Source organism: Crotalus tigris, unplaced genomic scaffold (assembly GCF_016545835.1).
Source record: "Crotalus tigris isolate CLP2741 ecotype Arizona unplaced genomic scaffold, ASM1654583v1 scf7180000017887.1893490, whole genome shotgun sequence".
In the NCBI taxonomy this organism is placed as follows: domain Eukaryota; kingdom Metazoa; phylum Chordata; class Lepidosauria; order Squamata; family Viperidae; genus Crotalus; species Crotalus tigris.
Genome location: NW_024096704.1, coordinates 1,747,866 through 1,774,160, shown reverse-complemented (window position 1 = coordinate 1,774,160; position 26,295 = coordinate 1,747,866). Strand labels below are relative to the sequence as shown.

Below are 26,295 nucleotides of genomic sequence, written 5' to 3'. Positions count from 1 at the left end.
TATGTGAAGTAGGCGAGGGCCATTTGCTGGCCACTTCCAGGCGATAGTGCATTTCTTCATTCCTCACAAAGGATGACACCTTCCCAGAGCGCACTTAGGGGGTGGGGCTGGTGTGGCAGGGGCTGGTCCCTTGCTGTTTCCAGGTGGCCTTTTGGTGCTAAGACTGAATGTGTTTCAGCATAGATGGCCACCACAAAATTGTACATTGGCTCCTGGGCGGCCTGGGCTGGGGCCAAGGCAGCGGGGGCCATTCCCTCACTGTTTCCAGGATGTCTTCACGGGCAACATGAAACCACATTGCGGGCCACATCCACCCCCCGGGCTTTCTGTTTGACATGTCTGCCCTAAAGCTTTCTCGCTTGCTATGTCACAGGAATATTGCAAAGCTTATAGTTTCCTGTGCCAGCTATGTGGTTTTGGGTTTTCTTGTAAGTGAGCTGATTCAGCTGTGAAGCAACAAGACTGGGCACTGGGAAACATTAAAAACTTTAAGACTTTAGCATGGGTCAAAAAAGAAATCTGATGTACCTTGACACTGAAAACATGAAAGTTCATGTAATAGAGATCCCTGACCTCAGGGACACCCTATTTCAAGTCGGTGAGCATTGGAAGCACACATTGATAGAAGTGGAAAAAGAAGTGTATTTGTAACCAATGCAGTGCAATTGATATACCACTGCCCAGTAGCAAAGTCTGAACATGGAGATGTTCTAGGTGAACAACAGAGAAAGGAAGCCAAGAAAAAGTGAACTTAGATTGTAGTTAGAAACACAGGACTTATGATCAACACAGTTCTTTAGAGACACAAAGTCCTGCCATACATGTCTGGAATTAATCAAAGCCCATCCCCGAGATTTATAATATGCCCAGCTGGTTTTCCTTCAAAAATTAAACCAATTAAAACAGATTGTAATCCCAGCATGCCAAAATCACCAGTCACTCACCTCTTAAAGATAGAATAAAAATCAAAGTTTTTAGTGTTTCCAACGTGAACATATGTACAACATAGGTTTTTTAAAAATGGATTAGATTCCTCTTTCTTTTATGATTGTATAGAACGAATTTCAGTACTTGTAATTTCTCCAAAACAATAGTTGTTTTACACTTTTACACTTTTACTCTTTTACACTTCAAAATACAAATCTTTTGTCATTTCTTTTGCAGCTAAGAGGATATTCATAAATAATCTACTGTAATAGCCTGCAGCCTGAATGACATCCATACAACTTAGTGTTTAAAAGGTCAAGTATTTTGAAGTCCCACATGAAATGGCAAGTTATGTAATCAGCTTAAGACAGACATTTATCAAAGCAGATATTTATAATTGACAACTGTAAGAGCATTTTAACGTAACTATATAAAAACTCTGTTAAGATACAGTATATCTATCATCTGGAAAATGTCTTTCCTCATTAAGTGGATGGCTAGTTACCTTGGTTCAGAATTCTATAGTGGCATGAAATTTGATGTTCCTATTACTGAATCTATCTAACGCTTCTGATCCCAGTTATTACAGTTGCTTGGTTTCCCTACAAACTAAACATTAAAGATTTTATATAAATCAAACACTGCCTTTGCATGAAATATAAAATGAAACAGTGTAGATAACTCATATAAGAGATTCTATAGAAGTGTTGAGGATTTATCTCTCTGTGTATAGGAATAAATCTCACTCTACTCATTAATTGTTCTAAGTACTTAATATTCATTGGGCATTTTAACAAGTATGAAGAGCAGTAATTATATACCAGCTTTCTCTAAGCATTTTTGTGATGCAATGGAATAGTCAAAATTACTAGGCAGCATAAAATCTCAAAGGACACTAGATTGGGGAAAGCAATCTTACCCATATATTTTCTCCCATTATCAGTTCCATCATGCTGTAGGCAATTATTAAGTTCTCCTTCACTTGAACTCCTAAAGTTACAAGAATTTCAAGCTATACAATCTACCTCAGAGAGGAAAACGTCAAAAAATAGAGATTATGTTCATAAACCTGCTGATAGTACTAGCTGATAATTTTATGTCTATAATTGCTTATCAGGGAATGGTTTCTGTATTTTATTACAGTTGGATATTTAGGAATAAATTGCACATTAAATCTGTCTGCATACATGAGGAAACATCAAACATGTAGATTGAGACCTAGTTCATACATGCATCAGGCACTAGTAACTGAACTAACCAGTTGATTGGATCCATGTATATTCTCTGTAAAATAAAATAAACCATATAAAGGTTGTACAAGGCACCATGACTCCTCACTCCATTGAAAATAAATGATGATGAAGAGTTCAAATTATATAACACCTTTATTCCCAGAAGCAATAAGATACTAACAATTTCTAACAATTTTAGATGAAATCTGCTTGACTGGTTGCAGTTTGAAGACTGGTTTCTGAAACCATCTATGCGTGAAAGACTATTGTTATCCATTTTAAAAAATAATAGACATGTGAATTGATACAAAAATAAATAGTAAACTGTGGGTTAATTTCATAAAATTCCAAAATCTGGATAGTGTTCATAAGATACTTACATTAAGAATGAATGAATGAATGAATGAACGAACGAACAAATGCATGCATGAATGAAAGAACAAACGCATGAATGAATGAATGAATTGCTGCTGAAGTTCTGCCATTTCTTGATTCATGGTTGCTGTTAGAAAAGGTGTGGCCAGCCGTGGCCTGGAATGGAAGGATCTAGCTACTGTGACTTATGTCTTCGTAATCCCCTGGTTGGGTGATTACAGTACCTAAACCCATTGCAGTTGGACTATTGCAATGCCCTCTACATGAAATTGTCTTTGAAGATCACTTGGAAACTGCAGACTTTTTGGGGCTGGTGTTCACCATTGTGCACACATCACACCCATGATGCAAGCCACCCAGTAGTGCTTAGAGGCTTTTATATGCAATTTAATTTTCATCTGATATTAACCTCTAAATTTCTTCATGGCTTCTCCCATTTGAATCAGCTCAATAAGTTTGATTTTCTTTGGAAAAATAATTTGCAGCATCTCACTTCAGGGAAGGGGGCCAAGGTTTGACTGGACTGCTTTTGGGTAGCTGCTCTGGTTCTTTTGAATGGTTTCCGAGTAGACATCTGGTTTGTTCAAAGCTAACACTTTTCTGGAAACTGCTCATATCAAGCTTTTCTGAAAGGCATTTGGGCCCTGACCCCATCTTCGTTTGGTTACAGTTTAATAATAATAATAATAATAATAATAATAATAATAATAATAATAATAATAATAATTCCATCCTGCGATGATATCTGTAATACCATCAAACATCCACATCTGTCTATCCCAGGTCCTGGGTAAGGACTCGATAGGTAGACAAAATGCCAAATCCAGTCTGAATATCTGGCTGACTGTGCGATGATCCATTTTAATAATAACAATAATAACAACAATAAAGTTGGGAGGGACCTTGGAGGTCATCTAGTCCAACTCCCTGCTCAGGTAGGAAACCCTATACCATTTCGGACAAATGGTTGTCCAGTCTCTTCTTAAAAACTTCCAGTGTTGGAGCATTCACCGCTTCTGGAGGCAGGTTGTTCCACTGGCTAATTGTTCTAACTGTCAGGAAGTTTCTCCTTAGTTCTAGGTTGCTTCTCTCCTTGATTAGTTTCCATCTGTTGCTTCTTGTCCTGCCTTCAGGTGCTTTGGAGAATAGCTTGACTCCCTCTTCTTTGTGGCAGCCCGAGATATTGGAACATTGCTATCATGTCCTCCCTCGTCCTTCTCTTCATTAAACTAGACATACCTAATTCCATCAACCGTTCCTTATATGTTTTAGCCTCCAGTCCCCTAATCATCTTTGTTGCTCTTCTCTGTACTCTTTCTAGAGTCTCAACATCTTTTTTACATTGTGATGACCAAAACTGGATGCAGTATTCCAAGTGTGGCCTTACCAAGGCATTGTAAAGTGATATTAATACTTCACGTGATCTTGATTCTATCCCTCTGTTAATGCAGCCTAGCACTGTGTTGGCTTTTTTGACAGCTGCAGCACACTGCTGGCTCATATTTAGGTGATTGTCCACTAGGACTCCGAGATCCCTCTCACAGTTACTACTGTTGAGCAAGGTACCCTCCCATACTATACCTGTACATTTGGTTTTTCTTGCCTAAATGTAGAACCTTACTTTTTTCACCATTGAATTTCATTTTGTTAGATAATGCCCAGTGTTCAAGTCTGTCCAGATCCTCCTGTATCTTAAACCTGTCTTATGGAGTGCTGGCTATTCCTGCCAGCTTGGTGTCATCCGCAAATTTGATGAGTTCCCCATCCATCCCCTCGTCCAAATTGTTGATGAAGATGTTGAAGAGTACTAGGCCCACCCCACTATACACTTCCTCCATGTAGATGCGGTTCCATTGAGGACCACATGGTGAGTACGCCCGGTCAGCCAGCTATGAATTCATCTGGTGGTGATGCTGTCTAACCCACATTTTTCTATCTTATCAAGTAGTAGGTTGTGATCTACTTTATCAAATGCCTTACTGAAGTCCAAGTAAATTATATCCATTCCTCTGATCCACTAATTTTGTCACTTGGTCAAAGAATGCAATAAGATTTGTCTGGCATGATCTGTTTTTGACAAATCCATGTTGGCTTTTACTAATGACTTTGTTTGCCTCTAAGTGTTCACTGATTCGTTGTTTGATTATCTTTTCCAGAATCTTCCCAGGTATTGAGGTCAGGCTGATGGGTCTGTAATTTCCTGAATCCATTTTTTTCCCTTTTTTGAAGATGGGAACTACATCAGCTCTTTTTCAATCCTCTGGTAGCTCCCCAGTGCTCCAGGATCTTTGAAAAATATAGTTCAGTGGTTCTGAGATCACATCTGCCAGTTCCTTGAGAACCTTGGGGTTTAATCCATCTGGTCCTGGTGATTTGAACTCGTCTAGGCTGAACAGGTCCTCACTTACCATTTTCTTGCCTATCTTAACTTGTGTTTCTATTCTGTTTTATGGCACTATTTTTGATAGGTTGGTCTGTTTTTTCCCTTTGTGTAAAGATAGAAGCAAAAAACTAGTTAAATAGTTCTGCTTTCTCCCTGTTGCTTGTCATCTTCTTGCCACTTTCACCCACTAATGGACCAATCATTTCCTTCACTTTTTTCTTGTTTTTTACATGTTGAAAGAAGCTTTTTTTGTTATTTTTGACAACTAAAGTTGCAAGCCTTAGTTCATTTTGAGCCTTAGCTTTCCTCACTTCATCTTTGCAGGCTTGGGCTATTTGCTGATATTCTGCCATAGTTATGTGCCCCTCTTTCTACTATTTATACTTGTCCTTTTTATCTTTCAATTTATCAGAGAGTTCTTTATGCAGCCATGTTGGTTTCTTATGAGAGCTGTTATTTTTCTTCTTTGTTGGTATTGTGCTAGACTGTGCTTTAATATCTCATTTTTCAAAATTTCCCAAGCTTCTTGAGTTGTTTTCCCCTTGAGGATTTTCATCCAAGGAATCCTTCCCAAGCCCTAAGTTTATTGAAACTAGCTCTCTTAAAGTCCAAGACTCTAGTTTGACTGTGTTCTATTGCTTGTGCTTCCATAATGTTGAATTCCAATATTGCATGATCACCTCCTCCCAAGGTTCCTGTGGCTTCAATACCTTCTATCATTTTATCTCTGTTAGTGAGAATTAGATCCAATATAGCTAATCCCCTAGTTTCCTTCTCTACTTTTTGGGAGACAAAGTTGTCTGCTAGGTTTGTCAGGAATCTGTTTGATCTTCCACTTGGTGCAGAGTTTGTCTCCCAGTTGATGTCAGGGTACTTAAAGTTCCCCATTACTATTGTGATGTGCTTCCTACATACCTTAGTTAGCTGACTAGCAAAAAGTTCATCTAGTTCCTCTGTTTGGTTGGGTGGACTATAGTATACATCTATGGCAATGTTATTTCCCCCCCCTTTTATATTGACCCAAATGCATTCAAGACAGTTTGATTTAGTTAATTTTATTTTTTTATATTTATTAACTCATAGACCTCTATTGATATGTCTTTTTTTCATTGCATTGTGTCTTATGTTTTTTACCTGTAAATCACTGGAATCCTTAGGGCTGGAGTGTCAAACTGCTGGCTCATAGGCTGGATGCATCACGATGAAACCACACCTACCCCATTGCCAGCAATGGGGAAAAAACTCCGATACATCGTGTGACATAACGTGACATTGCGGGTTTGACATGTCTGCCTTAGGAATTCAGTGGTTAATAATAAGAAGAAACAGTGGACAACTTAGTTGCTGCAAGAAGTTCACACATACTGACTACAAACAATGACATGACAAACTAGCAAAAATGATGCATTGGAACATCTGCAAGCTATACCATTTGCCTGCAAAGAAGAACTGGTGAAACCACAAAATAGACAAAAAATGAAGAAGCTAAAGTGCTCTGGGATTTTAGAATTCAAACAGACAAGGGCCTGCCATATAATACTCCAGACTTAACAATTTTCAATGAGAAAGTCAAAAAGTCTGGATAGTGAACATTGCAAAACCTGGAGTCAGCAGAATAGAAGAGAACGAACTGGAGAAAATCACAAAATACAAAAACCTGCAAACAGAAGTAGAACAACTATGGCAAAAAATAGTATCAATAGTAATAGGCACCTTGTGTACAATCCCAAAATATCTGGAGTACCACATGAACAGCACTGGCATTAACAAAATTCCCATCAGTCAATTACGTAGAACAGCTTACATCCTGAGACAATATCTATTAAACAATACCTCTTTGTCCTAGGATCCTGGGCAAGACTCTATAGGTCAGTGGTTCTCAACCTGGGGTCTTTCACAGGGGTCGCCTAAGACCATCGGAAAACACATATTTCCGATGGTCTTAGGAACCGAGAGATTAGTGAGAATTTCTGCTCAAGGCTAGCTCCGCCAGCCAGCTTGGGCAGACAGGAAAGCAGCCGCCTCAGCAGCATGGCGGGGCTGTGCTACCCATCGCAGAGTAGCTACTGCCGCGTCGCCATGGCTATGAACCTCCTGCTCGGCGTCTTTCAGATCCTCTTGCCTGGCTTCTGCTAGAAGTGCAGGGTCAAGGTAAAAAAAAAAAAAAAGCTTGGCAAAATACTCCCAAGGGGTAGCGTCAATCTGTAGCGGGAGGTGAAGGGGGCGGGTGGGTGGGGGTCGACCAGAAGGGAACCGGGTCTGATAAGGGCGAAAGTTGAGTGAGGTTTTCCCCCTCGCCCCTCTCTCCGCCTCCCTTTGTGCAGTGGCGTCTCTGACTGCTGCCTTCCCAGTCTCCGAGAAAGGGGAAAAAAAGAGCCATGAGCGAGTTCCCCTTTCTGCCTCGTTGCTTAAAGCTTTTTTTTTTTAAATGACCACTCGTTCAGAACTCCTCGGGGCTTGTTTGCACGAGCTTGTGGCAGATCAGTAAATAAAGGGGTGGGGGAGCCAAACCGTCCAAGGCGTTTGCACCCTTAACGTGTGGACGCTGCTTTCATGACTTGCCACCACCGCCCCCTCTCTTCCTGCCCTGCTCTACCATTGCACTGCTGCTGCTGGCTGAGCTGAGCTGCGGCGCCGAGCCAGTTCCCACGCCTCCTGGTTGCCTGGCCGCGCTCCACCCCCGGCTGCCCTCCACGCCGGAGCCTCCCCCATGCCACCCGACCCGCCTCCCTCGCCATCGGAGGGCATCTATGTGTGTCTCCAGACCTTACTGGACTATCATCCCCAGCAGCCCTAAAAAGCACCGTGGAAGAGTGGGGAATGCTGGGAGTTGCAGTTCATCACCATCTGGAAAAACATGACTCTCCAAAGATCAATCCTTCCTTCCTTCCTTCCTTCCTTCCTTCCTTCCTTCCTTCCTTCCTTCCTTCCATCTCCTTCCCTTCCCCTTCAATCTCTCCTTCCTTCCTTCCTTCCTTCCTTCCTTTTCCCCTCAATCTCCTTCCTTCTCCATCTCCTTCCTTTCCCCTTCAATCTTCCTTCCTTCCTTCCTTCCTTCCTTCCTTCCATCTCCATCCCTTCCCCTTCAATCTTTCTTTCCTTCCTTCCTTCCTTCCTTCCTTCCTTCCTTCCTTCCTTCCTTCCTTCCTTCCTCCTTCAATCTCCTTCCTTCTCCATCTCCTTCTTTTCCCCTTCAATCTTCTTCCTTCTCCATCTCCTTCATTTCCCCTTCAATCTTCCTTCCTTCCTTCCATCTCCATCCCTTCCCCTTCAATCTTTCTGTCCTTCCTTCCTTCCTTCCTTCCCCCTTCAATCTCCTTCCTTCTCCATCTCCTTCCTTTCCACTTCAATCGTCCTTCCTTCCTTCCATCTCCATCCCTTCCCCTTCAATCTCTCTCCTTCCTTCCTTCCATCTCCATCTCCATCCCTTCCCCTTCAATCTCCTTCCTTCTCCATCTCCTTCCTTTCCCTTTCAATCTTCCTTCCTTCCTTCCATCTCCTTCCTTCTCCATCTCCTTTCCTTCCCCTTCAATCTTCCTTCCTTCCTTCCTTCCTTCCTTCCTTCCTTCCTTCCTTCCTTCCTTCCTTCCTTCCTTCCTTCCTTCCATCTCCATACCTTCCACTTCAATCTCTTTCTTCTTCCTTCCTTCCTTTCCCCTTCAATCTCCTTCCTTTTCCATCTCCTTCCTTTCCTCTTCAATCTTCCTTCCTTCCTTCCCTCTCTCCCAACATTTTTGAGCAAGGAAGCTTCTCCAGTGAGCATTGCTATATTGTTTTTGTGATTAATCACTATGCTTTAATTATGTTCAATTCGTAACAATGAAAATACACCCTGCATATCAGATATTTACATTACTCTTCATAACAGTAGCAAAATTACAGTTATGAAGTAGCAACGAAAATAATTTTATGGTTGGGGGTCACCACAACATGAGGAACTGTATTAAAGGGTCGCGGTATTAGGAAGGTTGAAAACCACTGCTATAGGTGGATAAAGTGTCTGGCCATTTTTCTGTTAGATAACATCAAGCATGGACAAGTTAAAAATGTGATTAATAAAAAATACACCCAAAAGTGTGAAAAAATTGCTGAAAACAAAATTGAACTGAGGAAACAGTATCAAAGCCATCAATACCTGGGCATACCTATGGATACAGTACATTACTGAAATGATTAAGTGGACACAAGTTGAACTTTAACTGTAGTTGAAAGGAAAAAAGTATGGAAAATTAATATGGCAATATCAGGTGATAGTAGAGTAGAAGACAAAAAAAATGGAGAAATCACAGTTCATCAAGATCCAAACATCAAAATGGAAAGAATATGGCTAAATCAGCTGTGGTGGTCTCAGTGGTTATTGGCACACTGGGGGCCATACCAGAAAATCTTGGATAGGACTTAGAAAATTTGTGCATTGACAAAATTTATATCTGTCAGTTACAAAAGACCACATTGCTTGGATCCATGCATATACTAGGCTGATATATTACAACATCCTACATTTTTGTGAAGAACTTGATGTGTAAGAAGACCAAAACCAGCTTAAAGAATGGGCAGCAATGATTTCACACTGTTGTGTATATAGTAGACTATCTCACTTACATAATGTATGCAGACAGTGCCACCTGCTGATGAACTGGTACAATATTTTATTTTATTTCATCTTACATACAGTATTATAGGCATCATTTTTAGGTAACAGATTGATAACTAAGAATGCAAATTAAACAAAAACATCCTGTGTGAATTACCAGCCAAATAGTTCCATAAATGGAACTTTTTGAAAACTTATTTGTTTAGTGTTCAGATATGATGATCAGCTTCCAGTGAATTCATTAGAGGTGAACAAGAAATCAATCAGCAAAAATGCATTTTTATGTTCCAAAGATGGAACGTGGAAATAAAAAGGATAAGCCAAAATTGCACCATATTCTGGTACTTGTGTCTAATAGTGTAACTTAGAAGCAGTGTCACTGTGTGTACCAAAATATGGTGTAGTTTTATTATATAAAGGTGCCCTTAAATTGAACTCAGCTTCTGGTGGCTATATTCAAGTATATCATGGTAGTATTGTAGAAATAATTTGATAATGCTTCTCATGGGATGTTTTCTTCAGCATTCCAATTTAGTCAACATCAGTCACCCTCCAAGAACAGGGAGTCCTCAACTTACAACTATTTGTTTAGTGACCGAAGTTACAATGGAACTGATAAGTGACTTATGACCCTTTCTCAAACTTATGGCCACTGCAGCATTCCCATGGTCACTTGATCAAAATTTGGATGCTTGGCAACTGGCCTGTATTTATGACGGTTGCAGTGTCCCAGGGTTATCATGTCACCTTTTGTGATCTTCTGACAGCAAAGTCAATGGGGAAGCCAGATTCATTTAACAACCGTGTTATTAACTGCAGTGATTCACTTAACAACTGTGGCAAGAAAGGTCATAAATGGGGCAAAACTCACTTAACAACTGTTTTGCTCAGCCATGGAAATGTTGGGTTCAATTGTGGAAATAAGTGAAGGACCACTTGCACTAACCAGGACCAACTCTCCTCAGCTCTTGAAAGTAGCCAAGACGAGCTAATCTGCCATCTGCTGAAGTATTGTCGTGGTGTATTGCCTGCACTAGGGATTAAGGTGCTGGACTGGAAATAGGGAAACCAAGTTTTATCCCTGCTTCAGACATGGAAACCAATGGGATGATTTCACAACAGTCACTTTTTCTTAGCATTAGGAGGAAGGTAATTGCCAACCACTCCCAAAATTGTTGTCTAGAAAGTTGCAGGAACCAAGACTTTAAAAAAAACAACAACATAATATAAATATAAAATGCAGAGAAATTTTAATAAAAATGTTTTCAACTGAGTGAAAAGTATTAAACAAGGAATAAGGTGAATAAGGGGGGTGAAAGTCAACAGCAGAAATTTTGTAAAGTGTTTTAGAGATTTGTGGAAATAGTAGGGTTACGTCAAACAGTGATACTTTAAAGCAAATGTTAGGTTTGTATCTAAGAAAAAATTGGATGAAAAGGAAGTCATAAATTGACATGAGGATGCTGAAAAATGGTTAGACTTCCCAGGTAAATTTTATAACTCAGTAAATGTTAACTTCTGAATGTTATTGGATGTTGGACTAGTTGTACCACTCTTTGCACCAACACTATTCAGTGTTTATATGTTATTTCATCTACGCTGATACAGATGCCATTTGATTCTCTTCTTGAGTCCACATAATAAAGCCAAAATTATTCATTCTGGTAACACGTTAGAACTGCCCTAAGAATATATGGGACTGCCATTTAACAGTTTGAATTTGCAAATAGTATGGTAACCAGTTAATAATTTAAAGTTAAGCAAGCAACATTACTTTCCACTCTGTTTTGAAGTTTGTTTGATTTTAAAGTTTTTAAAGTCTTAAAATGTATGTACTTAAAAGTCCTGCTTCAACATCTGTCAACTAAGATGTCCCCTTACTTTCTGGGATTACAGAAAGTGATTTTTAGACAGGTTGCCCTCCGAGCTTTCTGCTTGGCTCATGGACATTTTGTTACCAAACTAGGTAACATCTTCAGCGAGGTTTGGGGTGAAGTGTCATGTATAGTTTTAGTATCAAATTTTGTAATTGCACCTCATAGTGTTGTTCTTTTAAAGTAGTCATCAACCGTCTACTTTCATTTCATTAATCATTTACTATGGCTTTTATGCTTTAACTTGATTTTGATTGTTTTGAAATGTAAGCTATCTTGTTTAAAGGGGAAATCTTACAAATACAATGTCTTTCCCACAGTTGATACCAGCAGCTAATGGAATGCTTTTTTTCAGCATTGTTCCAGTATCTTTGGACATAACTTTCTTAAAGAGATTTAGAACTGTTATTACTATTGAAATTTAGGGGACAATTCCAAAATTTAAAATGTTTTCCTTTGTTTTTTCCTTTTTAAATTTCATTAGCTGTCACTTCAACTTTTAACGTTATAATCATGCCTGCTTTATTTTTAGCTATATGCAGCCTTAGTTTCAATATTACATCTGAAATAATGCAACCATTTATGGAACTACCTGAAGCCAGATTAATTACATGGCCTTCATAAACACCCATCCCCTTCTATAAAAATGAGAATATTACTAAAAACCGCATCTGTACTATGAAATGGAAAAAACTTAGGAAAGCACAGAATATTAGGAATGTAAAAGAGCACTAAATATACACACAAACAGTGTTTTAATAGAAAAATGTTTAATACCTTCAAAAAATTTAAAGAAACAATTACTATCATACAATTCAGGGTTTTCTTTTGCATATGTTTAGATTCATCTACTAACATGAATGTCAGTGTAATATTTTCTTCACAACACAACACAGATATAAATCCATGTGCAGAAACAGTTATTTTTCAGTGCCTTTGCAAGTGGCTAGAAGACTGTATTACCTGGGATATTTTAAAGCACCAACTGCCAGTAATGCTAGAGGGAGGTGGTACCTTTATGCAGGCATTCTCCACACTCCATCAACTCTCCTCTTTCGTATCTTGTAAGTACTTGGATCTGCTCTGTCCTCTGGGTTGGCTTATCCAAAGGTGAGCACAAAACTAGTTACTTTTCTGTTTTCTTGACCAATCACTGACCAGGAGTTGTTATTTATAAATACGGAAAAAGTTAATGTTACCTTCAACATTTTCAAAATGGATTCTCTCACAAGCAGATAGACCAAGCCATGATGTTACAAGAAAGTACAGAATTATTACTCTGAGGTTGATGATGAAGGATAGGGAACAAGATTGTAGAGTTGCGATTCTATTGTACTGACATAATACCCTTAGGCCTGATAACATGAGAATGTTTCTTTTTCAAATACTGAAAAAAAACAGGGACACATTCATTAAACAAACTGCCTGCAACAAATCCTCTTTATATGAGGAGAAAATGAGAAAACAGTCCTTTAGCTAGTCTTACTCATTCTTTCTCTTTTGTAGTTTTAGATAGGAATGATGGGGCTATGTATTTTTGCTATCCATTCTTTCTTCCTAATGAGAAGGAAATACAATCTTCAATCTGCAGCGATCAAAAAAGGCACTAACCCATCAAGTAGCCCCTAGAAGACAAAGAAAATTTTGAGTGGAAATGTGAAATAAAAGTAATGCTATTTAGTTCACAGTTGAGTCCATTACATAATGCTAAATTCTTATTCTGTCAGTACCAGTAATCAGAGGTAGAACATTTGAGGGACCACAAAGTCATTCTTGATCTAGATAGAAATAATTTAGAAGGAGAAAAAAGGCCATATGCAAGTTGTTACTTCTGTTTAAGGAACTGCAGAAGACCTTTCCATGCATCAGATATAATGACTACATAGTCATGTATTGTAGTTCATATGTAGTAAGTAGACTAGAAATCAAATTAACCACCAATCATATGTGTCTTGTTGGATGTTACTACAATTATTAGATTGAAAACCTTTATTAACCATAATCCTATTCTTAATTTGAAAGTTTCTAATCCGAGAATAACACTAATTTATATTAAAGTACTATGAAAATGTAGTACTAGATAGCATTTCAAAATATTTAATTCCTTCATCTCAGATATTAATAATTTACTTCTCCAATTGATTTCTACAATTTCATAAATGTAATAATCTCCAGTCCTACCAAATAAATGCCCACAGATAGACTTGTATTTCCATGTTTCTCCAACTAATATGTCTTTTAAAAATAATTTGAAATAATTTCTTTAGCTCAGTTTTCTTTTTATGTGCAAATTAAATTTTGGTTTAAACAAAAATTAAGAATGAGGGGGAAAGAGCCACAGAGAAAAAAAAATGACTTACGGTAATTTCATCCGCATAAAAACTCTCGCCATGAAGAAACTCAACAGGACGCTCACAAATCCAATAAAAAGTAACAGAAATCTATTCAGCTTTGGGATATTTGGTGCATTGGAACGATCCAGTATTATGAAACCAAGTCCACCCATTGTAAAGAGGAAACTTGACGCAAGCCCTTCCATAATGTATTGTCCATTTACTCTGCATAGAAAATGAGTAAATGATCAACATTAGAGGTGTCCAGAAATTTATATGGGATTTATACATGCAGGTATTTTATACCTATAGATTCCATAATCACCTAACCCAGGCAAAACAACAATATTCATAAGTTCACTAATAGGGAACTTATGTGCCTTTTGTTCTGACCTATTAGGGAATGAATGCCATTAAAACAAGGTGAGAAATCCCCAGAAAGAAAAGGAATATGTATCAGTTCCAAATTATTATTTAGAGAGAACAAATCCCACCAATTTGAAGTGGACCACAAAATAAAGAGTCCAAATGTATTTTTCAATTTTTTTTAGAAATTGCCATTGCATATATTTATTATACTGACTTTAATCATAATCTTCTACTTGCTGCTACCTCATTTCTTTGTTCATTCAAAAAATGACAAAAAGGAGGAAAAAAAAAAGAAAGTAGGGAAAAACCAGGAGTAGGAACAAAAACAATCCATGTACCATGAATCCAAATAAAAAGAACTGTAAAACAAACCAGGGAAAACAAGGAAAATAATAAGTAGCTAACCATAGACTTTACAATGCACTGGGAATGGGAAAAAAAAATCAAGAGACAGAATGAAAAATGAATGCACAAAAGTCTTCAGTCTTGGATGGACTGTTCTGTAGAACTCTGGATTATTCTGCTTTGTTGTGCTGCTTTTCTTTGGACCAAATCAGAAGTGGCTCAAAGTATTATGAATACAACATTTTCAACAAAAGAAGGTCAGATCACCCCTGGAACACTTTGAACTGCTTCTACTTTGAGAATTTACATCAAAACTGCCAATTTCCCCTACCCACCCCCTTCCTTTGAATAGTATGATCTGGAAGAATCCAGAAGGAAATGAAATCTGCCAGCACACTCTGGAACAATACCCTCTCAGATTAATACATTTAGCACATCTGTAAAAACAAAACAAATATAGAAAATATGCCACTACTAAAAATGCCTTCTTTCTTGTAGATAAGAGCTCTGACCCTATAATAATTTTGCAATATATCATTTTCATATTTCAATATACTTTTAATATTATATTATACCTGTATGCCAAGAATGCCACAGGCTTCTGATGTCCATGTTCATCAGTCATTGAACCAACACTGGGAGGCTCTACAATCACATCATAAATTATTCCTACAAAGGAAAAACATAAAGAAAAAATGATTCTTTATAAAAGAACTCTTCCAAAAAGGAAGGCAGAGTTCATAAACCCATTATTCTATTGCTAATAGCTACAAACATAATAGTTCTTAAAATTTCACAACTATTACTTTTGCCTGTCCTCAGGTTCTAATGCTGTATATATAGAAACATACCCTCCACCAAGATTTTATTAGTTAGTCGCCTTGTCAGGTTATTTTTAGTTTGCTATTTTTCAAATTTCCTTTTTTAGCAGTAAAGTTTACTTCTCTCCTAAAAAGTCCATTGGTTTATTCCATAGGCACAGTGGGATCCAAACCTTGTTTGTCCAAGATCTGGTAAAAGTGGGTGATATTCATTTCAGTAAGTCTACCTTCTGGACTAATGGAGTTTGGAAAGGTAGATTATGATTGGTTATTAGATTTATATTCTACCTTTCAGGGATTCAAGGTATACATGTTATTTTTCTCTGTAACAATGATCATGTGTGGTAAGATGGACTGAGAGAAAGTTACTGGCCCAAAGTCACCCAGCGAATTTCCATGGTTGAGGGTGGACTAGAATTTGAGTTTCATTTTTAGTACAATAACTTAACAAATACACTACACTGGCTCTCACACTGAATGATATTTCTTCGAATTAATTTGGGGGAATGGGAGTATTCTCTCATATATTTAAGTGAACTGAGGTATTATTTTCCACCTATTTTGATAGCAAAATGTTTTAAAAATCTGATTTGTGTATGTTCTTGTTTGTCCCATCTGCAGTGTTTTCTCTATCCCCAATTATATACTTTCTTTGTACATACTTCAATGTGTCCATCTCACACTGTGTTCCTGTCTGTTTTCTGTTTTTCTGTAGAGATGACATCAGGAATCACTCATAACTTTTACTTCTTGTAATAGTATCTCGACTGTGTTTAGCCTTATGCATAAAACAATTGCATCAATACTGTTTTAAAAGTGTTAAATACAACCACTAATCATATATTGTATTTCTTTGAAGTAATATAAGAATGTGCATTTTACTGCAGATTGGAAGCTCGAAGTATTACAGAATTCCTGCAATAACGTCTGGAGTTCAAGAGAGAATATTTTGTAACAATCCAGTGGCACTGTCAATCAATAAACAAGAATGAAGGAAAGAATAGTTTGTACGTAAGACTTTCACAAACTAATCCAATTAAAATACTGCAGTATTCAGAGTTCTTCTATATCTCTAAATAATGTTCAAATATATTTTACTGTATTTTCAACACACAGACACTGAAGCAAACACTCATATACATTCAAACATTTTAAGAATACAACAAAATTTATAAGCAAAAATGTATTGATAAATGTGATAATGAAGTTTTAACTGAGTTTGATACAATTAGAAATTTATTAGCTTAAATATGATATAGCAAATGTTAAGGGAAATAGAGAAGAAATATTTGATGATGTAACCTGAGATATGTACTAAAGATTTTGTTATTGAACTATTGACCAACCCAGTCACCACGTTGCTTTCCAAATACTTGAATGTAAAACTGGAAAACCAATAAAATATTATATAAAAAAAGAATGCAACAAAATTTAATCTAGCTAAATTAAGTAACCACTTAAATGAAAACATGGAATCTTGTAATTCATTTTCTTTTAGACTTATCATGACCCTTTTACATCTGTTAAAAAGCTACCTATTCCCTGCTCTATCCATCAGCAAATCTGATTACAGGTAGTCCTCAACTTACAACCACAACTGAGCACAACTTTTATGTTGCTAAGTGAGATGTTCGTTAAATAAATTTTGCCCCATTTTATGACCTTTCTTGCCACAGTTAAGTCAATCAGTGCAGTTGATAAGTTAGTAACCTGGTTGTTAAGTGAATCTGGCTTCCCAACTGACTTTGCTTGTCAGAAGGTTGCAAAAGATGATCACATTACCTTGGGACACAGCAATGGTCATAAGTATGAACCAGTTGCCAAGAATCTGAATTTTGATCACATGATCATGGGATTGCTACAAAGGTTGTAACTGAAAAATGGCAATGTCACTTTTTTCAGCGCTGCTGTAACTTTGTACAGTCACTAAATGAACTGTTGTAAATCGAGGACTATCTCTATATAGGGTAGAGCTTTTCAAATTTGGGCTGCAAAATGTAGAAAAATATTAGAATCCAACTAAGAGATAAAAGGGTTTTTTAAAATTTGTTTCCTGACATGCCTAGTTTGTCTGAAGTTCTGCAGCACGGATGGTTTGTAAGAATAGAAAATTATGGATATGTGAATACAGTGACAAAAATTTAACAGTATCTCCTTTTCTTAGAGGGAATTCCTCTGGTTCAGCCACCTTTTTGCTCCTTTTCTGAGCTGCGCCGGGAAAAGAGCAGGAGAGCCGGGTAAGGAATACCGAAGACCCTTCCGGTTATAGTCCGGCCTTTTGCAGCCCGGACGCCACGTACTCAAGAAACAACTGAAGGCCGTCGCCCGAACAGACTTTTCCAGGGAACACGCAGCGAGGGTTTCCCGCATGCGAAGTTACATTACGAGCGGGCAGGGGGGAAATGGTCCCCTCAATCTAAGGGTCGAGCGGGAGGAAGGAAGGGAGAAAGAGGTTCCCGGCGGGACTGAGGCGGCGCCCCCGGTGGGTATTCAGGCGCCGGCGGCGCAACGGGCTCGTCTCGCTCGTCGTCCCTTTCCCCCACCCCCGAGGGTCCAGCGGCTCCTGAACTCCTTCGCCGGGGGAAATCTCTCCTCCTACCCCGGCGGCTTCAGCCCGTTACTGTCTCTGGCATTACCTCCCGTGATGAGGAAGTAAGAAACCACCACGAGCGCATAGACCGTCATGGCCGAGGGCATGTGCACCCAGCTCGGCCGCTTCAGTTTAACGTTGGGGCATTCCAGCACCAAAAATGGCACTCGGTAGAGGGTCTCCATAGCGATCCCAGCTCCAGCCTCGCCCGCTCTCGTAGCCGCTACCTTCCTGCCCACCGAGATCGGATACTGGGCTGACCTATCGCGGCCACCGTAAATATTGGTAACTGAACTGCCGAAAAGTTAACGTCCTAGAAGGGAAATAAAACAAACGCTGTACCGGAAACTAAGTACTAAAGACGAGAAATAAAACGAATAAAATGTTGAACGAAAAAGGACAGAGTTTTAATGACAGGTTACTAGCAGAAAAGATGTGGTAGGTGGCATTCTATCGTGATGAAGGCCATTTAACGCGGTATTAATCTTCCAGGACCTTAACTTGCTCGACGTGGTCATTGAATGAATAAACGTGGCCCTGCAGAAGTAGACGACACAGAAGCCACGCCCACCAAAATGGGACCAGCCAATGGTATAGCTTAAAAGTGTAATACGTGTATTTAACCTGGAAGAATGTTTGAAAAAATGCTGCCTCGACTTGAGACTGCAATTCTGCGCGAGCGACAATGTTTTTTCAATTAGACAACTATAGTTGTAATTCCTCAGCGAAATTAGGCTTAGGCTCAGCTATGCTTCGGCTAGCCACTTTTTAAAAATTTATCCATTTTCCCTCTGCAGAACATGCTAAGCCTTAATTAAATAAATCATATGGAAATGTAGTATTCTTTAAGCCTGAGATGGAATTCATATATAGGCACGTTCTGTTGTGGCAACATTAACTCAGCTCTTTTCTCACGCAATTCCCTTTGGCTCTCATCTACCCTTCTCACCCAAGAATTATGAATCTCTTAAGACCCTGCTATTATTTTGTGTCTGTTCCCTAATGGTTGAAAGATTTGGAATTTCATGTGCTGAATAAACGTTCAGGATGCTCCAACACTGGAGATTTTTAAGAACAGATTGGGCACCATTTGTCTGAAATGATATAGCGTTTCCTGCTTGAGCAGGGGATTGGACTAGAACAGACATGTCAAACACAAGGCCCAGGGGCCAGATGCGGCCTGCACAGTGGTTTCATGTGGCCCGCAAAGTCGTCCTGGAAACAGCGAGGGAATGGCCCCCGCTGCCTTGGCCCAGGCCGGCTGGGAGCCAATGTACAATTTTGTGGTGGCCATCTATGCTGAAACGCATTCAGTCTTAGCTCCACAAGGCCGTCTAGAAAGGGTGAGAAACCAGCCCCTGCCACGTCAAGCCCTGCCCCTTGGTGCATGCTGGGGAGGTGTCACCCTTTGTGAGGAATGAAGAAATAGACCATGCCTTGATGCTTGCTCCGGTCCCACCCCCTTCTGCCAGAGACCCTCAGATCTGTCCCACTCCTGCCCAGGCCCCCACAGGCCCCCTTGACAGGAACGATGTAGAGCTGGCTATGCCCACCCAGTAGGTCGCCCCCCCCAGGCAACAATGCTGATGCGACCCTCAATGAAATTGAGTTTTGACACCCCTGCTATAAAGAGACTGGCTCCACACACCATGTGACACATTCATTTGGTTCTGGTTTAGTGTGTAAACTGAACCATTGTGATTTGTTAACCATGCCTAACACAGCACAACATATGAACTCAAAGTTTATGGATACAATGCTATAATCCCAACAGTTCTACTGTATGTATGTTTGATCTTCAGTATATTAATCTGTCTCTTACGCAAACATAGTTTAGACCAGGTAAGAAAAAAATCAGTTCACAAACTAAAGTTATCAAAGGTATGTGTGCTATTCATTCCCCCTGAAATATAGAAATGGCAGCGTTAGATTGGAAATATGTTTTTCCAATGCAGCTTTCTTCAGAAGTTTGGAGAATTCCCATAAACTTGAATCAACAAAGCCAATTGTCAAGAAGGCTGAGAAATGTAGTTCAAAATATTTCAAGGCTACAATGTTGAGGGTGGTTGTTTAAATATCCCTACGTTAAATACTTAGCCCTGATTCAGGAAAGTAAATTCCTTAATATTATACCACTTTCTCAGTTTGACAAGTCCATACATCAAAAATAATGAAAATTTAGGCTGCTGTCTTCAGAAAATCAAACAAAATTAGAATCAGTAATTGAAGAAATAGTCAGCTTTGCTTTCATTCAAATCCTTTTGCCAATTTTAGATGCACTGTCAAATGCACCTGATACATCATTGCAGGAATTTATCTCAAGGCATATGGAATATATAATCAAGATGAAGTTTTGAAATGTATTAATTTCCCAATTTTAAAAAGCAGAACAGATTATTCTAACTTCATAGTTAATAAACTTTTGAATCTCATTTTAATTTTTTAAAATGTTTCTACTCCCTATAGTTGTACACTGGTTGGGATCATGCTAACGAAGCATATAACATCTGTACAAACTGCAATGAGAACTATGTGGATTTTGTACAGGAGGAACAAAAATAGATTTATCAAATACTATTGTATATCACAACTTGTGATTTTCTCCAAGGCATCCGAGAATCAGGAGACTGGGTTAGACGAAAAGATGATTTTATCTGACAGGATTTTTATTTATCTAAAATTTGAAGAGTTATCTAACACAGTGCTTTTCGGAACCTGGCAGTGGTATGCATATGATGGGTTGAAAACCTCTGTAAAAAAAGTGTAAAAGTATAGCGGAGGGATGAGCTGGAGCAGCAGCCATGCTGCACAGGCCTGTGAGAGAATCAGCTGGAGCTGCAGTGTTGCTGGGGCTCTGCTGAGCACCCAGGATCAGCACGGGGCTCCAGCTGTTTAGCGCTTCCGGAAGCAGCACGCAGCCTTGGGGAAAGGAGTCAGTTGCAGCAATATTGAAAAGGAGGGGGAGAAGATGTAAAAGGAGGTGGTTTTGGAGGGAAAGGGCAAGAAAAAACACAATGGGAAAAGATAAGGGGACAGAGTAAGAGAGACAGAGAAGAGTGCAAAGATTAATGTTATAGAAACAGGCACAAGTTTCCCATTAAAAGTGGGATAGATGGGTGTACAGATAGTCCTCAATATACAACCACAATTGAGCCCAAAATTTATGTTGCTAAATGAGATTTGTTAAATGAGTTTTGTCTCATTTTATGACTTTTTTGCCACATTTGTTAAGTGAACCACTGTAGTTGTTAAATTAGTAACGCAGTTCTTAAGTGAATCTGGTTTCCCAATTGACTTTGCTTGTCAGAAACTGGCAAAAGGGGATCACATGACACTGGGACACTGTGACCATCAGAAATATGAATCAGTTGCCAAATATAAATCACGTTACCCTGGGGATGCTGCATTGGTTGTAAGTGTGAAAAATGGTCATAAGTCACCTTTTTCCAGTGCTGTTGTAACTTCAAACAGTTACTAAGTGAAGGTTGTAAATCAAGGACTACCGGTACTTTATCACTTTTTTCCCCTTTTTTGGTCAAGTTTTTGACACTTTGCTAGGCAGTGGTGGTACTCGAATATTGCCATATCCTAAAAGTGGTACAATCTGTCAAATGTTTGAAAAGCATTGACCTAACACTTATCAGTGCTCATTCCACAATATATTCTTTATATTCTAATCCATTTTCCTTCAGCAAAGAATTCTACATTTAATGAATACTTGGAAAGGCATCCCAATAAGTCATGCTCTGAATATTTATTTTAGGTAATTAGTTATACTTAACACTGCTCAGGGGTTGTGCTGGGCTGCCATCAAGGACACCATCAATTATAGCATTTACTGGGTGATTTGGTACCAGTCCTTGTCCACCCACCATCCACAAGATTATTGTGGGGGAAAATAGACACTACACTTAAGATACTTAATTCAACATTGGATCCAACTGTCTAATAAACCTATTCATATATACAGGTAGTCCTTACAACAGTTCACTTAATGACCGTTCAAAGTTACAACAGCATTGAAAAAAGTTGAGTTAAGACTGTTTTTCACACAACCATCTCAGCATCCCCATGGTCACGTAATCAAAATTCGGATGCTTGGCAACTGATTCATATTTATGACGGTTGCAGTGTCCCAGGGTCATGTGATCATATGCTGTGAGCTTCTGAAAAGCAAATCAATGGGGAAAGGAGATTCACTTAACTGTGGCAAGAAATGTCGTAAAATGGGGCAAAATGCACTTAAATGTCTTATTTAGCAACAGACATTTTGGGGTCAATTGTTGTAAGTCGAGAACTACCTGTATTTCCTAATAGCAAATAAATATGACAATTTCTAAGATTTTTTTCTTCCCACATTTTTTTCTTCTAATTAGACCAGGGGTAGGCAACCTTGGCTCTTTTATGACTCGTGGACTTCAACCCCCAGAATTCCTGAGCCAGCTATGCTGGCCCAGGAATTCTGGGAGTTGAAGTCTACGAGTCATAAAAGAGCCAAGGTTGCCTACCCCTGAACTAGACAACTGCCTTTTAGAAGTGATTATTTTTCTAGTTATCAGTACAGCATTCTGAATACTTTTAACTTTATATACCACTCACCTTAAACATATACCTGAAAAATCAGGTACCATTACTGCTACTCAGGCTTTCCATCACCTATAATATTTTCTATTCCTGATTCCTTTTGACAGGTTAGTTATTTTTGTACACCAATATCCTTTCATGTCCGATTATTAATTGTAAATCATTTTGATGCTGTAAATGCTATTATTAGCCCAAAACAAAAAGAAGAAAAATGTTTTGCAGATTAAATGTAAATTGGAAGCAGGGCTACCAAAAATGAATGCAAAAGGACCTTATTTTAGGATATCTTTGCTCTTCCCGATAGTTTAAAACTCAGGAAAAATCACCTTGTAGATTATTTAAATCTTCATTTATTGGGCGGCAATAGAAATAATCACTTTGATTTTTGACTCTGTGCTTGTGCCTTCAGTACTTTGACAACAATCTTCTGTTCCTCAATAAGGAATGCTCGCTTGATTCTAAAAAAAAAAGTAAAGCATTGTTATAATTCATCATATAATTATAATTCATAATTATATGAATTCATCATATAATTATAATTATATAATTCATTCATCAGTTGAAAAGCTAGTATTTGTTAATACAGTAGATCCAATCTACATGTCACGTTAAAATTAAGCCTTTATGGAGAAGTAGGAAGAAACAGTAGTTCTTTTTCTAATTTTAATTTTGTTAAGTTACAAATATATTTAGACAGTCTTTTTCTTTTTCCAATGGATCAGTAAAGCTCCTTACAGTTGCAAGATATACCAACTGTTAATGAACTGGTAAAATAAAACAAGGTAGATGGATACAGCTCTCTAGGTTACTTTGAACATTGCAATTAACAACTTGTACATCAACATGCCTTAAAAATATTTTAAAGTAGATAACTATTCTAAATTATAATCTAAATTATCTTCTCATCTATAGTTTTGTGAATCACTTACTGACAAGAGAACAAACTATAGTATATATGTAATTAGGATACATTCAAATGAATCTATGAATTTCAGCAAAATAATACTTAAAATATTATTTACCTGTCGCGAACACATTTAGCACACATCGAACCTCCATAGGCTCTACTGACGTGTTTTTTTGTTTTGGAAAGTCTCATAAGAACTTTTGGTCGAACAGCGCGGACCTGTAGAAAATAAAATACATCTTTCTGTAATTCACCCAACTTTATATAAGCTGAAATTTATCAAATAAAAAAGAATGTAGGCCATATAACTTTTGTGCTTATTTAAATCATCCATTCACAATATGACAAAACATTTCTGAATAAGTACTATAAATAAGTTTGTTTTAATTTCAAAGACTATATTGTTTAATACTAAAAAGTATATTCAGAATAGATCTACTGAAATGGAGACTTCAGCTAGGCATGACATTATTGTGCTACCTATTTCATTAAATTGATATTAAGTTTGTCAAAATTTGGATTTGGCTCTTAACAATATCCTTGCAACAAATGAACCCACACTTCCTGAAATTATTTCAAATATCAGAGTTTCATACATATGAAATGACTATATCAGCCTGTCCGATTTCATCAGACAGAGAAGATATACTGAGTGTCTTCTGTTATCTGTCAGGGATTTATATTTGGTAGGTACCAGAAGGTGGGCCTTCTCTGGTACATTCTCTCTTCCACCACACCAGAAGTTAGGTTGGATCCACCCCTCATGATGTTCCCTAGATCCCTAAAGAGCTGGTTGTTACCAGGGCTGGGAGTCCCAGGAACCAGAGACATATTTGGATAGCTCCTCTATTGAGATATACTCACTTTCTTCCACGCCTAAGGTTTGTATGTTTTAATTTCAGTAATACTTTGATTTTTGGTTCTTTTTAATATTTTTATATTTGTTTTTATATATTTCTTACTTTATTGGATTATTGTATGCCACTCATATTCACCTTTGAGATAGCTGGCCATATACAATCTGATTAAGAATAAGCAAATTCTTAAGAACAATAAGTACCTGTACAGTTGGAATATACCACTGCATTTACCACATCACTTCGAAAGTTAATGTTCTCTCTAAGGAACTTTTAAAGAGCTTGGGAGAACAGAAAAATGAAAAAGTGCTGCCTTAAAAGAGGAAATTCTAGCAAGCAAAATATTTTTAGCTCCTCGACAATCATGTTATTGTCTTGCATTGTTTTTCTGAAAGTTAAAACTGCTAGTAAATTTAAAGTCATATTATAGCTACTTAAATACAAATAGAAAATAATTTCCTCATATAAATTGTCTTGTGTCCTGCAGCTTGGTCTTTGTATAAAACTACTTAATAAAAATAATAAAAAAAGACTTACACCACGAAGTCTTCCTGGGCACACACCACATGCAGACTTTGGTGCCTTCCCAACTTTCTTAGTATAAAGATAAACAATCCTATTACCAGGTGTCCTGGACCTGTATGAACCAGATAACAAATAGTATGGTCACAAACTCAAACAAAAGTCATTCAATCAGAAAATAGCCAAGAATTCTAGATTGGACTTACAGTCTGGTCTTGTTAGAGGCTGTATTGTAGGACAGCCTACGCCGGTATGTTAGACGTTGGACCATTTTCAGTGTCTAAAACAAGGGAAAGTGAATGGAATGTGAGAAAGGTCATTCTTGGACTATAACAGTTTCAATTTAACCATATATCAGCCTTCTCCAATTTCCCACTGGCCTGGACTACATATCCATAATCTCTGGGTATTACAGTATGGGAAATCTAAGAACTATAATTCATCACATCTAATACTACTTTACACACTTGATTACAAAGTGCTGTTAGCATTAAGCACAAATAACATTAAAAAAATTCTTCTAGATAGAAAATACTATTAAGAATGTCGGCACATTTGATATGTTGGTAAAAATGCAGATGTTTTCTACTCTTAAAAATTTTGCACTTACACAAAAAGCAAAGATTTGCACCCACGTTCTGCTAATACAAACCAATGGTTTATACTACTTTTCCCCAAACAGTCCTCCCTGGATATTTCATGGAGAGATGAGTGTGAGCTCATGAGCAATCACTACCAAACAGAGTAGTCTCAAATGGGGAAAAAACTGATGCAGAAACATTTCCCCTCTCCCCGTCCCAAAACATGTCCTTAACAAAGTTGGTTCTGGGAAAATATTTCTGGGCAGGTGGCGAATGTTTTTGCATCATGTCACAATCCCTACGTTTAAATATACTGCAGGAAAAAAAAACACTACAGATGAGCGAGCAACCACGGAAGCTAGGAAACAAACTGCTAAATGCTATGCCCCCTGAATCACTGGAAACTCAAGACCTCTTGTAACAACTACGGGCAGAATTCCAGAAGGACTTATTACTCCCAGGCCAGGCTGAGCCACCTCCTTCCTGCGATCGCATCACGGCCTCCTTCTCTCCTATTTTAACATTTACCGTGACCATACACCCTTCATTCTTCACACCACACTCCCAGCTGCGCGGCAGCAAACCTTTGAGCTCACCCAGTTTTTCTATGCAACGGATGGAAACAGATTAAAATCAACTCCCTTCCCCCAAAACGAGAAGAACGCACCTTAAGCGGACCCTTGCACCGGAAGAGAAAGAAGGCGGTGACGGGGGAGGTTAAAGTTCAAACGTAACCCTAAGAAACCGGAAGTGCGATTACGTCTTTTCATTCAGTTCCGAGGGAAAGGAAAGTGGGCGCTGCCATTTTCTATACGGGGGGGGGGGAGAGAAAAAGCTTTTCTTTCAAATGTAGTCAGTTGACAAGGGTTAAGGCAGCTTTCTTATTGCGTCAAGAATTTACAGGCATGATGATACACTCTAAATAGTGCAATGTAAATAGTGGGTATATATATGAATATATATATATATATCACAAGACTAGGTTATTGACTTGTGCAGCT

The 26,295-nt window shown here is 38.3% G+C and overlaps 2 protein-coding genes across 3 annotated transcripts; both read right to left on the bottom strand.

Annotated features, from left to right (window-relative positions):
• Window positions 1-12,135: 12,135 nt before the first annotated feature.
• Window positions 12,136-18,128, bottom strand: OSTC (oligosaccharyltransferase complex non-catalytic subunit). The gene is made up of 4 exons (XM_039344029.1): window positions 17,890-18,128; window positions 15,008-15,101; window positions 13,746-13,943; window positions 12,136-13,010 (listed from the first exon to the last, which is right to left on the bottom strand). Exons 1-4 carry the CDS (start codon window positions 18,026-18,028, stop codon window positions 12,992-12,994), a joined length of 450 nt encoding a protein of 149 aa, XP_039199963.1. The 5' UTR covers window positions 18,029-18,128; the 3' UTR covers window positions 12,136-12,991.
• Window positions 18,129-22,757: 4,629 nt separating this feature from the next.
• On the bottom strand, window positions 22,758-26,042 carry RPL34 (ribosomal protein L34). 2 transcript variants are annotated; one of them, XM_039344026.1, is made up of 5 exons: window positions 25,962-26,042; window positions 24,920-24,993; window positions 24,729-24,828; window positions 23,450-23,553; window positions 22,758-22,885 (listed from the first exon to the last, which is right to left on the bottom strand). In XM_039344026.1, exons 2-5 carry the CDS (start codon window positions 24,982-24,984, stop codon window positions 22,801-22,803), a joined length of 354 nt encoding a protein of 117 aa, XP_039199960.1. In that variant the 5' UTR covers window positions 24,985-24,993; window positions 25,962-26,042; the 3' UTR covers window positions 22,758-22,800. The 2 variants fall into 2 exon arrangements, with proteins under 2 accessions (XP_039199960.1, XP_039199962.1); XM_039344028.1 differs by lacking the exon at window positions 25,962-26,042 and adding an exon at window positions 25,891-25,915.
• Between the last annotated feature and the right edge of the window lie 253 nt (window positions 26,043-26,295).

What these genes read in the sequence shown, in the direction of transcription:
- OSTC (XM_039344029.1), bottom strand. Translation starts at nt 18,028, where the DNA reads ATGGAGACCCTCTACCGAGTGCCATTTTTGGTGCTGGAATGCCCCAAC. An exon ending in TTACTTCCTCATCACGGGAG is followed by an intron (nt 15,102 to 17,889) that starts GTAATGCCAGAG and finishes TTTCCTTTGTAG; the next exon opens with GAATAATTTATGATGTGATT. An exon ending in GTGGCATTCTTGGCATACAG is followed by an intron (nt 13,944 to 15,007) that starts GTATAATATAAT and finishes TTTTCTATGCAG; the next exon opens with AGTAAATGGACAATACATTA.
- RPL34 (XM_039344026.1), bottom strand. Translation starts at nt 24,984, where the DNA reads ATGGTCCAACGTCTAACATACCGGCGTAGGCTGTCCTACAATACAGCC. An exon ending in GCCTCTAACAAGACCAGACT is followed by an intron (nt 24,829 to 24,919) that starts GTAAGTCCAATC and finishes TGGTTCATACAG; the next exon opens with GTCCAGGACACCTGGTAATA. An exon ending in GCTAAATGTGTTCGCGACAG is followed by an intron (nt 22,886 to 23,449) that starts GTAAATAATATT and finishes TTTTTTTTTTAG; the next exon opens with AATCAAGCGAGCATTCCTTA.